Source organism: Semicossyphus pulcher, unplaced genomic scaffold, assembly GCF_022749685.1.
Source record: "Semicossyphus pulcher isolate SPU_LCO1_2020_fin unplaced genomic scaffold, fSemPul1.0.p SCAF_12, whole genome shotgun sequence".
Classification (NCBI taxonomy): domain Eukaryota; kingdom Metazoa; phylum Chordata; class Actinopteri; order Labriformes; family Labridae; genus Semicossyphus; species Semicossyphus pulcher.
Window position 1 is genome coordinate 7,926,095 of NW_027211626.1, and position 15,689 is coordinate 7,941,783.

Below are 15,689 nucleotides of genomic sequence, written 5' to 3' on the forward strand. Positions count from 1 at the left end.
CGGCGGAGAGCTCAGCTTGTATTGTTCTCAAACAGAGCTGGGCGTCTCTCAAGGACTCGTCTGCATTTTGCACATTGCACAAGTGTGAAGCCTAATTTTGTCCAAACACAGTCCTGATGCTATTTTGTCAATCAGAGCTAGAAAACGTTTGTTCCCCCGGATATTCTGTAACCTGCAAGTCTCAAGAAGTGGCCTTTGAGTATTTACACTTAAGGTGCAAGGATGCCAAGTGAAGGCTGCTGGACGGCTGAGCTGACAGTATTAGAGTCAGGAGATAGTGTATGAGTGTTACAGCGAGAGCGAGGTCAGTTTTCCTAAGAGAATATTGAGAGAGAGAATATTGATGCAATAACTTCAGAGAAACAGAGACGTTTATAAATGAGTAAATCCTGGAGACGGAACAGAGCAGCCGTGTGCATTTTGCAATCACTTAAACCTGCATTAAGCAATATTTTTTATATAAACAAATCAAAAACCTGTAATGTCAAAGAGCCCTTCACGGTATCAAATCTCCACTCACCGGCCACTTCATTAGGTACACCTGAAAAATCGAATGTAATCCAATACACCAGCTCAGCCACAAGGTTTGCTTTATGTTGCCTGTAATGTAATGTACAATGTAATGTTCTAAGCTGTCATAGAGGTGTTAACTCAATGATATTCCCCACATATCATAATTGGTGGTGGGACTGAGCTGCATTATATTCAGAGGTGTTTCTAATACTCTGGCCCCCTCATGTATGTAAACAGGGAGGAGAAAAACACAACACCACCTTTAACTATGGACTCAGTAATAAAACTAAAACTTCATAAAAGCAGAATCCCTGGCAGCGCTGTTGCACTGAACTGCATTAGATTGTACAGGTGTACCTGATGAAGTGGCCGGTGAGTGTGTATTTCATAGAGTTTAGCTGCTTCAAGCTGACTGTTTTGGTTATACACCCTGAACAGTCTGATAAGCAGACCGTTTATGGTGAAGAAAGTTTTGCATTTTGCAAGTTAGAGACCCAAATATTTCTGTCAGGAGTTTGTTAACCGAGGCTAAAAGGAAAGTGAACGTTGGACTAATGTTTTTCAGGTGTCCTTTAGGATAATAATGCTGCCCTGTGTCTGCTGGATGTGCACGTTGGCACCAAGGTTAGCTATATCAGCTTCTGTCAGTTTGTTTTGTGGTCAAAAACCGCGTAATGCAGCTTTAAAAATATGCACATCAACAACTTGTATGTTTGGTCGACTCCACAAATGCATTCCTAACATTATATATTTCAGTACCATGGTGCCTCTTTAATTCGAAACTTTACTGCTGAGTCTGAACAGGACGTCGTCTTTCCGTCTCTTTGTTTACTGTATCAACCTTAAACTTCAAATGGTATTTGATTCAACTTCCTCTCTGTAGAGTTCTGCCAAAGACAGAGAGATGATACAGTGTCCAGAGGCCAAATGTGTACCAGCTAATTCAATCCAGACCTCTGGGTTTATTGAGTTAAGTGACGAGGCATCGCATGTGTTTTCAGGTCCTGTGGGCGGAGGGCTGCATCTCATTAATCCCTAACAAGGAGGGGCACAAGGAGCTCATATGGGTTTACTACTTACTTTATCTTTGAAACTATAGTTACAGTTTTTTCAGCGTGTCTGGCTGGTGTAGTGTAACAAGGGGAAAAGGAAGGATTTGTACTGTGCAACGTAGCGGAGATACTCTGCCGCCTCTGTGTTACTGTGCAGAAGAAAATGCCAAATACCTGTTCGTCTGTGGCATCGGTGCTAAAACTTTAAAAGGCCTTCTCCTGCCATTTCCCTGAGTTTAGCTGTGTTGGATTAAAGCAATAAGAGATATAGGGTCGATCGCATCATAACTGATTGCTTATAGCGAAGGAGCAGGGACAGAAGGTTGCATGCACGCCTGTGAGTGCCAGGAATACCAAAGCAGATATTTGCCACTACCGATTCATTCACTAATTCTGCTTCTACCTAAGCTGACATTTGATGTCAGTCAGTGAAGTTAGACCTCATGTTTTTCTTACCGTTGTCCGTCTGTGCAGATATTTAAACGTCGATTGTATTCATTGACTTTCTCTGACGTCTTGTGCTGTTATATAATGAAGAGCTACTGTTTATATTCTTAGGAAATGTTCAACATCTCAGTGTTTTATTAAGAAACTCTCGTGAACACCAGGAGAAGCAGAGGGTTTACAACAGTAAAAGTCTTGTAACGAAACTTTCACACAGTAAATATATCACTCCCCTGATACCACAGCTGGCCGCGTGTTGCCCTGAGGTTTCATAAGTGCCAGTATTTTGGTTGCGAGTAGTTGCTTACATTTTTTTCAATCACAGATATGAAATATATGAATGGTAGAAAACTCTTACCAAGGCTGAAGTGGGAAAGCTTGCACATGCTGCACTATGGAAAGAGCTGGAAGGTGGAAGCAGCATCGGCAACACCGCCGATCACTTGCTTCCCCCTGCTGGTCAACCTGCGTATTGCAGACGAAATTTGTGCCACGATCAGAGCCAGAGCCAGCTGTGCATTAAGGCCAAATGTTCCGTTTAGGTTCTAGGTTTACTAAAAAAGATGGTATTAGGAGCACTTGAACCCCAGCTTGTGCGTCAGTTCGTTCTACATCCGTTTGAAGTATAACTTGGCCTTATGACTCTATTTACACACTATGCCTTTTTCTAACAGTTAATATTTGATGCATTTTAAATGTAAAGCCAAACGCTGCTCATGCTGCTCTTTTGTCACTACACCGTTACTGAAAGTGTTTGATTTTTTTCTCAATGCATCTTATAAATCTATGCATAATGCCCCTTTCAAGCTAAACACTACAAATAATTTAAAACACTTCTTTTTTTCGCAAACTTTCTCCCGTCAGATTTTGGATGTTCCGCTCGGCCGCCCTCTCCTCTTTCCGTTACTGATCTGTCTGAACTTTGCTCTCAGGAAAATGTTACGACACCAGCTGCATTGTTTGATTCAAAGCAGAAAGCTTTCTGCCGCCTTCTGTTGTCTTTGTTTTAAAGGAATGCGTTTTATGTTCGTGAGGATCCGTTCTTGTTTATTTGTTACGTGTAGCGTAGGTGCGACTGCTTTTTCACGATCGTGGGATTGATGTTTAGACATAATATAATAGATTATTTTTGTTAATCAAGACTCTGTAAAGCTGAAAACAATAAACATTCCTGTATATTTAGCTTGTGAGAATGTCTATGCTGCTCAAACAAACATTTTGCAAGGAAAACGAGCTTTTTCATGCAATCAGTCGATCATTGTTGAAAGCATTCTGACAAACTAACTAGCATCTGTAAACCTCAGAAATCTGTTACTCAATACTCAAATGCAAAATGCTCCCTATGTGCCTTATGTGTTGTTTTGATAATGAAAACCAAAGAGGTTTAAGTTGTAAATTCTATTTTGATGAAAAGTCATATGATTGTATATATATGCCTTAATGTTCAACAAATAAATGTTTTAAGAAGAGCAGAATGTGCTTTGACTTCATAATTCATGTGTAACTTACATTAAAGGTAGGGTATTATGTTAATTTCAAGCTTCATGTTTCACTCTGTGATACCTGTGGAGCAGCTTAGCATAACTTACAGTTTAAAAGATCTCCTCATTTTTCTTACTGTGGTGCTCTGTGCAGGCCCTCATACAGCCTCTGCCTGAAACGACTCAGTTAGTCCCTTTAAAGAGGACATACGTATTTTAGCTATGCAATCAATGTTCTATTATTCTGTGTTTCTGAATCACGTTGGTAAAGTTTTTTATGTTTTAAAAACTGTATACAGATTTTAATGTAATTATTTTTCGGGGCCTCTCCTTCCTGAAACAAACAAGCCGTTTCGCCATTCAAAGTTTAGACCTTAACCACGATTGTCTGACAGTGTTTGTGGTGACCGCGTAGCCCCTCCCCCACGTGTGCGATCCCACGTGGGGGAGCGGCCGCACTGCACTGTCACTCCAAAGTTGTAGAAAACATGGCCGCTCTAGGATCAGTTATTCAGACTTATATGTACGAGCTAGAATCGGACCCAGAGTGTGAGGACGATAAACCGGAGCAAGTGCAGCAACCCAGGAGTTCCCAGGAGGTATCGGAAAGGTAAGCTGGCAGCCCGAGGTGAATGACAGTGAATTACGGTGAATGATGAAAGCAAGGTTTTATGTAGAAACCTGCAGCTGTTCTGAACAGCCCATTTCAGAGGCTACCTTTTTAAAAAAAAAAAAATGTAATTCTGTAAAAGCACTGAATTATGCAGTTTTCACTTTTTCACTGTGAACAAAATATGAGAATATCCATTTAAAAGATATGGCCCCTTTAAGAAACCCCGCCCCTACAAGCCCACTTTCTTCTGATTGGCCAGCTCTCCGAAGCTTGTTGAGGCTGCACTTTGTGACATCACAAAGCTTCGGATTTGAAACTTCACCCATGTTTAGTCTGGGCAGCCAACATTGTAACATTATATATATGTCTTAAAGTGTGAAACAGCATAACACTTTAAACTGTAATCCAGCATGCTGTGGGAAGAGCCAGACAACAGTTCATATCTTGGATTTTCTTTATTGTTTAATTATTTACATTGTCCAGTTTCTGATGACACAGATTAACACATTAAATAGAGGAAATCTCTCTTACAAAAACAATGTAGGTTTTGGATAGGAGCTTGTGTTACGCTCACCACAAAGTCCTAAACCTCTACAGACATGAAGTTTTAAGACTTTTTACACTTCCTCAATCCCATCAGAAGCATTCACAGGGAAAGAATGCCTTGATGTCCTGTGAACATATGAATGAAATGTCCCTTTTTTCCCCTTAGTCAATGGTTCTGTGTCTGTAGTAGATAGCTGCAGTGTAAATAGATAACAGTCTGGGATGTTTGAAGTAAGATAAAGAGGGATCAGACTGTGTAAAATTAGAGGAGATCTTCATCTGCATCTGATTTGGCTTATAACATTGTTCTAATGCAGAAATTGTAAGACATCAGTGTGGTCCACTAAACTCGTGCGCATCAACAGCATGCAGCTTGCAAAGAGAGATTGGATTCACAGTCAAATCAGAGGTCAGAGTTTTTCGCTAAATTTAGTCACATTTTCATTTCGTGACAGCTGCAAGCCTGCATGTAAAAAAAAAAAAAAAAAAGGTATAAATCAGCCACCAGGTGAGATGTGCGACACCAAAAGCGACTTGATATTAAGACAAGGTGGTGTTGAGAGGATGACAGAAAGATGAGTCTGCATGGTTACATTTTTACTTTTGATTAATTATTGTAAAACATTTGCCTTTTTGTACAGTAACAGTGCTAAACAACTTCCTGTAGCACACATTACAAATTAAGACTCATGACAAAAAGATAACATTTTCTCCTGCAGCCAAGCCTTTGGTTGAGCAATAATTACAATTCTGACATTTAAATAATACAGGAGCATAATTATGTTCCCAGGGTCCTGTGTTCCCAACCACAATATCCTCATTAAAGTTATAATCTCGAAGATCTCAGTTTCGTTCTATCTGGTGGCACCTACGGCGATAAGCGGCAATTGCGGGAGTACACTTCTCAGATAACCAGACCGTCGAATTTGTTTCCTTTTTAGACTGTTTGCTTCATCTGAGCGTCGAATTTGTTTCCTTTTCTTTGGATTTTCACTTATTGTTGAAGTTGTATCTGTAGTCATCCATCTTTTCTTTGTTTGTTCAGCCATAGTAGATTACTGTTTACTCGCAACACTCGCAGAGACCGGAAAAGCAGCCGCTTAGCTCCGCCTACCCTCTCTGGCAGACCAACCACTGCTGGCTGATGGAAAACGCGAAATCTTCGAGATTATATCTTTGAATAAACCCTTCAAAGAGTTGTTGAAATCATCCACTTACAGCCTACTGATGTTATCCTCTTTGAGACATTAGCCCTTAAATGTGAGGACGAGACTTTAGACACTGATGTCTCCACATTGGCTGAATGGATTTTAACGATACAAACAGCTTCTGAAACTTTCCTTTCCCTCCTTTCTTTTGCATTTTGAACTGCACAGTTAGCCCTTACCGATCTCTTACAATGTTAGTGAACACAGGATCCAGAGAACACAGAGATCGCTCCTCTGTTAGAAATACTTGCTGTTGTTAATAAGTACTTATAAAAAATGAAGCACCGAGGTTGTTTTTGTACATCATACTGGTCACAAAGAGGAACAATCACAGCTTTGAGGTAACATGTTCTGCTTCCAGTGGGGTAGATGTATTTTATTTGCTGTGGTGTACCTTTACATATCTCTAACTAGTGATTGTATGAATGTTTCTAAAGCACCAATAATTGGATGTTTTGTAGATGGGGATTGGTAACTGAGACTCCTCTGCAGTGTCCCTTTATTTGTCCGCCGGCTACAACCACTCAAAACAGTTACCTCCTCGCCTCTTTAAAGCTGACTTATCCCTAACTTTGGCCTATTTTAAAATGTCCTATCAGTTGACGGAGCTGGCTGGTTGTAGCCCGTGATGAGGCGCCTTGTTCAGCCTCCAGGTGAGTCGATGGGGACGAGCAGGGGGAGTTTAGTATGCAAGCTTTTTGGGGACCTCCCAAGTAAACTCTGATCGGCCGAAGTGGCCGTATGAGGCTGTCTCCTGGTAGATCGGCCTCTTCAGATTCAGTTCCCTGAGGGGGACACAGAGGAAATACAACATGAGATGTGATACAAGCTTTACAGGATAAAACAAGTGTTAGTTTTTATTTTATAAAACGATTTAAAGGCATTCATTCCTGTACAGTTAAAAAAAAAAAAATCTACAACTTAAAAACTGAATATAATGTACATCATGTGGTGTACCCTCCCTCATAACTCTAAAAGGATCCAGGATAATTTAAAACTTTTTTGAAGAGGGATCAAATATTTAGTGACAAATTACTGTATATGGTGCCTGATGAGAGTCAGCACCTTCAAGTCTAAGGCCATGGCTCTCTGCTAGAAAACAGTGGATTGCTCCCTCCGGGTGGGGAGTGAGTATCTGCCTCAAGTGAAGGAGTTTAAGTTTATCTTGGGGTCTAGTTCACAAGTGAGGGTAAAATGGATTGTGAGACTGACAGGCGGATCGATGCAGCTTCAGCAGTAATGCGAACATTGTACCGGATCGGCGTGGTGAAGAGGGAGCTGAGCCTGAAGGCAAAGCTTTCGATTTACCAGTCGATCTACGTTCCAACCCTCACCTGTGGTCACGAGCTTTGAGTAATGACCGAAAGAATGAGATCGCGGGTACAAGGGGCCGAAAAGAGTTTCCTTCAGAGGGTGTGTGGGCTCAGCCTTAGAGATAGAGTGTGCATTTTATTTATAATTTTTGCCCGATCTAGGGACTGACAGTGTTAACTAAGGTCATGAATGCTGCATTGTTTCATACTATTTGCTTCAAAAATGAATAAATAGAGTCAAGATTTAAGAACTGACAGTTTCTCTCATGTTTATATCTGTATTTACATACAGCTGTCACAACAAAATAATTCAGGGAATCGCAAATGTTGACTGTTTCCACCAGAGGAACTTTTCCCAGAGACGAAGGAACCTTTGGGAGAATCAGGAGCCGAGTGCACCAGCTGGTTGTACGCCTGGGTGTAATGTCATGTCCGGCTTAGAGCTGTAAGTTATGACAGACTTTAAATTACGCCCTGTGCACCTGTTAGACATAAGCCCTGTTTGTGTTGCAACCGGGTGTATCTTTTATGCCTAGGATGGCGCAGGCGTGAGTTAAGAAAGTTAGACTTACATTCAAGGTAAACAAACAGTAAAAGTCACAAAACTTAAAAGTATTTTAAACCCCAAAAAGGTCCCTGCCCTGAGGTAGTACTTTTAAAAAGTACAGGAACCTTGGGGTGGGGCTTCTAAGACTGAACACTTTGGATTGGTTGGTGACTCCCATCATTTCAAATATGGACCACCATTTTCAAAAACCCTCAACCACAAACCAGTTTTTTGTTCATTGTGGTTTTATACGTCTTTGGAGTTCCTCTTGAGCATTCATGCAGGACAGGATTTATGAGGACATAATCCAGTGGTAATTGTAAATGGTGGCTCACAGTGAAAATGTGTTTTATATGCTGTCAGTGTCTCTGGTATCTTGGAGGGACTTTCATGTACAATTTGAAAATATTCAACTTTGGTGCCCCCTAGTGGAGCACACAGGGTACACCTATTTTTACAGATATCTACTTTTTTTAGCAACCAAAACATATCCCATCAGACTCATTTGAAAGCTTTAATCACTTATAAACACAAATATTCTACACAATGTGGCCTTAAATGAAGCAGTCTTGTCTTGGGAGGCATAGATATTAATGCATGTTTACCTGACAATGACTCCTGGCCGCAGATCAAAGTTCTTGTTGACGATGTGGAGCAGCTCTGACTCTGTTTTCTTGGAGGAGCCGTAGGTGAACAAGGAGATGGAGAGAGGATGGGCCACTCCGATAGCATAGGACACCTGTAACAGGGTAAGGGTTAGACAGGTAGATGCAAATGTTTTATATTTATTCTTTAAATGCTGATCATCCACATGCAGCCCTGGCACGTGTTTGGTCAAGGTTAATGAATGAACATGAACACTCACCTGAACCAGAACCCTCCTGCACAGTTTGGCTTTGACCAGAGACTTGGCCACCCAGCGAGCAGCGTAGGCAGCGGAGCGGTCGACCTTTGAAAAGTCTTTCCCAGAGAAGGCGCCACCCCCGTGAGCTCCCCAGCCTCCGTATGTGTCTACGATGATCTTCCTGCCCGTCACACCAGCATCACCCTGTCAGGCAGATAAAAGTGGGAGATGACCAAAGATTTAGTGCTGATTTCGACATGTTTTCAAGATGAAGAAAGAAGTATTCTTGTGATTATCACCTGGGGTCCTCCAATGACGAAGCGACCACTCGGCTGGAGATGGTAGATTGTCTTGTCGTCCAGATATTTAGCAGGAACCACGGCCTTGATCACCTGATGGAATCAATACAAATCAGCGATATGATGTTATTTCCTGACACATCAGTCAGAGCTCCGTTGGGTGTGTTTCTGGTGGGTGAGTCTCTACCTTCTCCTTGAGGATCCTCTTCTGCTCCTCCAGAGTGATGCAGTCATCGTGCTGCACAGAGATCACAACGGTGTGAACTCTCTTGGGGATCACAGCTCCGTCCTTCTGTTCGTAATGCACGGTCACCTGTGAGACGGACAAAGAGGCAAAGAGTTGAAATATCTACTATCTACTTAATCAAGTTCCCGCTTCTGCTGCTTCTCTACTGACCCAAAGGTCCATTTAGGATGATTAAAGTTTCTTATAACTGAATTTGTTTTCTTGTGGAGACCCTATTGTAAAATTTTTAATGAAATCGTGGCCTTGTATTTTTCTAAGATCACTTTGTTTCAGTACAAATGTGTGCTTATCCTAATCTGGGATAAATCTTAAATTCTGTGTTAAATACAGACACAAAGGCATTAGACACTTTGTCTCTGCTGGTACCAAATAAATCTCTAGGGAGACATCCACAGTATAAACTTATTTACAGACTGCTGGGGTTTCCTTTTTTCAGCAGGAATAAAGCTGATAAATGGTAATGGCTTGTACTTGCGATCACTCAAAGCTGCTTTTACACTACATGCCACATTCACCCATTCACACACACTGATGGCAAAGGCCTCATTGCCAATCTCCAATCAGATCTATGCCCATTCATACCAGATGGCTATGCCACCAGGAGCAATTTGGGGTTCAATGTCTTGCCAAGGGACACTTCAACATTTGCCTGTAGCAGTCAGAGATCGAACCCCCAACCTCACCTGTGTTTTAGAGTCAGGACGCAGCCAGGGAACGGTGCCGTTGCGTCTGAGTTCGGCCATCTTTGAGTTGAGTTTGTGGGCTAGGACGATGGTGAGAGGCATGCACTCCTCTGTCTCATCTGTGGCGTAGCCGAACATCAGACCCTGCAGAGAGAGAGAGAGAGAGAGAGAGATAGAGAGAGAGACAGAGGGAGTCAGAACAGAAACATGCAAACTGTGGAGTAAAATGACACAGATCATCAGCAGATGGAAATAGTAATGTTGGCTAAACGTTGGCATGCATTGTAATACATTGCAGCCTGTGTGGAGTCAACTAGAGCTAGTTATTCTAAGCTTTTCTACATAAGACAAGATATTAATGAGCACTTTTTCACGCAGAGGACAAAAATAAAAAGATTTCAACTCCAGTAGGTTTCCAGGTTAGTCAGCTACAATAGTAACATCGACAACATGCTAATGATTATCTGCCTGATTGAGGTTATATCCATGAAAGCTGGAAGCATATTTTACTGAATATTAACTCAATTCTTTGTAATGTTTGACTTTTTTCATTATCACACAAGTCAAAGGACGTCCTGTTGCGACAGTCCCACCTGGTCCCCTGCTCCAATGTCCTCCTCCTGTCTGTCAATGTGGACTCCCTGAGCAATGTCCGGACTCTGCTGCTCCAGAGCCACCAGCACGTTACACGTCTTGTAGTCAAAACCTGCAGGAGGAAAGTGAAAGAGGGAAAAAGTGAAGAGGAGATTCTAACAACTCAGAGCAGATATTGCTTTTGTTTATGTTGATTTACACGTTATTTTCTTACCTTTGTCGGAGTTGTCGTAGCCGATGTGTTTGATGGTGTCTCTTACCACCTTCTGGTAGTCCACGTTGGCCCGAGACGTGATCTCCCCGCAGAGCAGCACCATGCCGGTCTTACACACCGTCTCTGTCAATGCAATCGACACATTTAAAGCTTTTAAACATTTTGGGGTCATTCAAAAACTTTGCTCTACTCGTTAACGTCTTGGAAACCAGCTGGTAAACAAAATATAAGGTTACAGAGTTTTCTGCTTGCGAGTGGTCAATTTGTGACTTTCAGAGTTTAATATTGAAATACGATAAATGATCTAAAAAATGCCTGTGACTGAAATTCAGGTCAGTGGGTCAGTTCTGTCAAAAGTAAACAGACAACATGTTGCTCTTTGTCTCACTTAAAAGAATGTAAAGTTGAATATACGCATGAGATAAAACCTCTCTCTTTATCTGTGTCCCTGCGTCTGACATGAACTCTATCTGAATTCTAGTTTCCTCACCACAGGCGACTTTGGCATCTGGGTCCTGCTTCAGGTGGGCGTCCAGGACAGCATCGCTGATCTGGTCACAGATTTTGTCTGTGGAGAAGCAACAAGCAGAAAGTTTAACTTTAAAACAGAGTTTGAACTGACTTTATAATTGTGCGGAGATCTCTGAGCTGGTTTGTTTGACATATCTGAGGCAGTAATCTGAGCTTTGAAATACAGAGGAAACAAGGTATATTGTTGCATCCTTACTGCAAGTTTTGCATAATTTATTAAATTTTTATCTTGAGAGACCAAGTTTAAAGATACTTTGCTGAAAGGTTAAACCGTCTGAATTCCTGTTTGAAATATTAACATGTGTATCAGCTGGATGCGAGGGCAGCAGCAGGACAATGCCTGACAAAGCTCTATAGATCCCTCTGTGTCATCCTGCTGAAGCAATGCACCACAGGAGTTACATCAGAAACAACATCAATATCTGACAACACTGAGAAGCCCAAAATCTAGTTTTAACACAATATTTCAGACCTGGAGCAATAAATCAATATTTAATGTTTATGTCTTTACTCAAATTAAAGAGATGGAGTGCTTCTCTGCAGGTGTTGGACTACAAATCTTTGTGACTCTGACCCCCAAATATTGCCGCTATCAGTGGGAACAGCCCAGACCTCGCGGTGCGTTATCAAATCAAAGGTGTGCGCTGCAGCCTTCTGCCAAGGCCACGCGCCTCGGTGAATGTACAGACAGTGTTTGCAAAGTCTAAACCCTCTGAATTTGGCTTTGGCTGGCTTGCACTGTTATGTAATAGAACAAACAAATACAGAATCTAACATGACATTTCTGAACTGGCAGTTTTGCCCTCTGCTGGTAAAATAAATCTCATCAGGACCATAAAGAACAAAAAGGAACTTTGTGGAAAATCAAGCCATCTGCTTTTGTTCACCGCACTGTGATTATGACTTTGACAGTTTGCATTCCTTTTTGAATAATGATAAGCATGTGTGATTGTGTTTCTCTTCATTTCAAAAGGAACTAGGTCTGTATGTTTCTTGCTCGTTGTGAATTTAATTTGTTCTTTGGAAATCTTTTACGGCCTGAATGACTTAAAGTCCAAACTATAATCTATGGAGTTAGATTTGACATCCTTAACCAAATGTACAAATTTTATATGAATTTCTCTCAATAAAAAATCAGTTTTATTATTTTTCAACCACAGTGTTCTGTCTTGTCATTATCTGTGAAGCTTCACAACTTATTCGCTCTGCTGTGTTTACTGGTTATTGATCCAGCGGAGGGGACTTTGTAAGGTTACATATTTGTGAAAGGATTACAACACATTGACAAGGGGAGGAGAGGGGAGGTGGAGTCCAAAGGCTGCAGCGTAGAGGGTAGAGCACATCATGTTAACTCTTATCTTTAAGTTAAACCTAGACAGGCTTTGTAGTACAAGCTGTGCATATTACCACTGGGCTCTACTTCAAGTCCCCATAAGAGGCATTTATAATCCGTATATTAATTTAATATTTTATTGTTGTCCGATTTCTCTGCGACTATAACTTGCCTATGAAGATATATGTTACATATTTACAACTGTGTTTTATTACCTTGTCATTAATTAGACACCGGCCTTTATTCATGGCTGCCCACAGGAGGAGGGATAGTTTGTGCACAACGTATGTGCTTACTGCTAGTCCCTCCTATGCCTGCAGAATAAGTCTTATCCAACACCTCTGATAAGTCACTTTTGTTATATGAAAGCAATGTTACAGAAAACTTTTTAGCTGTAATTTGCATGCATTTAAGATTGTTTTATTATATTTATTTTATGTAATTGATTATGCCAATTTTGCACCCTAAATTCAACCAATAGTTCCAGAACCAGCATGGAGCCCACATGTCCCTCTGCTCTCACTTTTGGCCACTTTTTCTTAAACATGCAACCTTACACCACTCACAGTCCCACACACACACACACTAGTGGTCACCAGTCTGTCACACACACATTCACGTCCTGCTGCCCGTAAGTGAGAGTGAGAGCGAGGGGCAGTAAACACATGTTGCTGTGAATGAAATACCAACCATGCTTGGAGAGTAAATACGCAGCACTGTGGAGTTATTTTGGACATAGAGTCCAACTTGCAAAGAGTTAACTTCCTTTTATGTTGAACTTTTCTGCAGATTAACACTACAGTTTCAGTAGTAATGTTGAATGAATCTGTTTGTAGATAAGAAAAAGGTATGGATAAGGTGTTGAAGTCTTGTTTTTGGGTAACAAAGTTTACAAAGAGATTTTACTAGTTGTCAAATATCTAAAAGCAAACACTGGCTAAAGTAGATCAAAGACTCACCTGGATGTCCCTCTCCTACGGACTCCGACGTGAACATGAAAGAGCCATCGTCCAGCAGATCACTCATGTTTTCTTCAGGACCAGGTATTCTGCAAGACTCTGAAAAAGGTTCCTCAGTTCCCAACAACAAGCGGTCCAGACAGACCTGAAGGCTGCTTTATATTCCCGCTGGTTCTCTTTAAGGGAGAGATGAAGAAAGAGAGAGGCCAACAGACCTGCAACCTACACAAAGTCTATCCTACAAAACTCCACGTCTGTGTCCACATGGGCCAATATATATGGCTAAGAGAACACACACACGCGCACACACGCACACCCACACACACACACACACACACACACACACACGTCATGTGAATCCATGGGACAGTCCATTCCAGGGGGGAGTGTGTGATGGGAGTGTATTTCAGCTTGTGGAAACTACTCATTAACCCCTTGTCTGCTGTTTGAAGCTGGAGTGTGTTTATATCCATCACCTCTGCGTCGACAGCTCTGCTTCAAGGTGTGATGCTTCTTGATTGGGAGCGAGAAGATCCTAAATGGGGGGTTCCCCTCCCCCCTTCACAGCAGTGGGACAGCTCTCTCTGCGGGGATTCAGTCAGGTTGGGGCAACCTATAGACGGGGAGAGAAAGAAAAAGATGTTGTCAACTGTGAAAATTATGCCTTTATTTGCATCATGTTCTGCAGAGTATGTTTGTTCAACAGCAGAGAAAGAAGACAAAGTAAAGGCTTATTAATTATTAGAAAGGAACCAAATCAATAACAGGACCTTATTTTACGCTGTTGGATAGTTAAATTTAACAAAACACTTTCTTTAATGAACGGATCATATGTTTAGTCAGAGGAGGAGAAAGTACTAAGACAATTTGCTCAAGTAAAAGTAGAAATACCACAATGTAAAAATACCCTGTGACAACACAGACCATGCATTTAAAAATTACACTTATGTAAAGTAAAAAACCTTTATCAGCATTGATGTACTAAAGTGTAAATACATTTTTACAATGAAGGGTTGAGATGGAGCTGATGTTAACTAGCAGGTAAAGTAATCCAAAACTTTCTAGTATTTAGGGAAATATATTGAGTTACCTTCCATCACTGTGTTTGTACAGTAATCAGTGGTAACTTTAAAATAAATGTAGCGTTAAAAGCAGGATATTTCCCTCTGAAATGTATTGAAGTAGAAGTTTACTGAAGAATAAAAAAGTAATTCTTTTTTATTAGCTACTTTCCATCACTGCCAATAATTCAGTTTGAAGCAGTCACCTGTTGTTTTAATGCTTTTCCATCAACTCCCAGCCTGAGGCTTTCGTCCCTGAACACAACTCATGAAAATATTGAGCCATTTCCTGAGAGGAGATCAAATAATGAAGATGTGTCTCTCAGATATCTCATGGCCTTTCAGGTGACTCACTGAGCATATGTTTTTTTATGCAGAACATCAGAGACTGTATGGGGCTGTTTTCTGTGTAAATAATGTAACAAACAAACAAAAACCTACTGTATGCATACATGCACAAACAGTGGGTCTGTCATCAGCACACAGGCAACAACCCCGTAACCATTTCATACAGTATACAAGCCCTACAGACAGTGAGAGATGAGCAAACCTCTCTTTATTGAGCGTAAACAAGGAAGAGGAACAAACAATTTTTCTCCATCTTACCCTCATCTGGCTTTAATTTTGGTTGGTGTTGAGCTGGCCTCATGAAATGAGTGGGGAATTTTAACTAGCTCTGAGCAGTTAATGAAATGCTGCTGCTGTAATCCTAATTTAAAGCAGATTTTACCTGGATGGAATGGATAGAAAATGGATAAACAGTTGAAATTAAACTACAGTATTATTAGGTTGAATAATTTCCAGGAAATATTTATATGGTTGTTTAGCTAAACCGGTTTCTTAAACTGTTAAAATAATTTGCTTAAACTAAAAGATAAACATTTGAAACTGCTAGCTAATAGTAATAGACAAACAGTTGGCTTTACATAATAGTTATGTAATAGTTAGCTAAATGGTATGGATAAATAGTTGTAATAGCTAAAATGAATAGATAAAACAATGAAATTGTTAGCTAAAAATTGTGGATAAACAGTTGAAATAGATAGCTAAAACTTATGGATAATCATCTGAAGAAGTTAGCTAAGGTAATGGATAAGCAGTTGAAATAGATAGCCAAAACTAATGGATAAACTGTTGTAATCATTAGCTAAAACTTATGGATAAATTGTTCAAATAGTTAGCTAACCGAAATGGACGTACACAACTA

The 15,689-nt window shown here is 40.7% G+C and overlaps 1 protein-coding gene across 1 annotated transcript; it reads right to left on the reverse strand.

The window, feature by feature from the left end:
• Positions 1 to 6,539: 6,539 nt before the first annotated feature.
• Positions 6,540 to 13,488, reverse strand: mat1a (methionine adenosyltransferase 1A). Its single transcript, XM_069658832.1, has 10 exons — positions 13,422 to 13,488; positions 11,089 to 11,166; positions 10,599 to 10,721; positions 10,384 to 10,496; positions 9,791 to 9,934; positions 9,048 to 9,173; positions 8,861 to 8,953; positions 8,583 to 8,765; positions 8,323 to 8,456; positions 6,540 to 6,642 (listed from the first exon to the last, which is right to left on the reverse strand). Exons 1-10 carry the CDS (start codon positions 13,486 to 13,488, stop codon positions 6,540 to 6,542), a joined length of 1,164 nt encoding a protein of 387 aa, XP_069514933.1.
• Positions 13,489 to 15,689: the final 2,201 nt, after the last annotated feature.

Bases quoted from the DNA above. Each gene is read 5' to 3' on its own strand.
- mat1a (XM_069658832.1), bottom strand. From the start codon at position 13,488: ATGAGTGATCTGCTGGACGATGGCTCTTTCATGTTCACGTCGGAGTCC. The intron at 11,167-13,421 runs GTGAGTCTTTGA...GCTTCTCCACAG, and splicing joins CGTAGGAGAGGGACATCCAG to ACAAAATCTGTGACCAGATC. The intron at 9,174-9,790 runs GTGAGGTTGGGG...TCCGTCTCACAG, and splicing joins GTCCTGACTCTAAAACACAG to GTGACCGTGCATTACGAACA.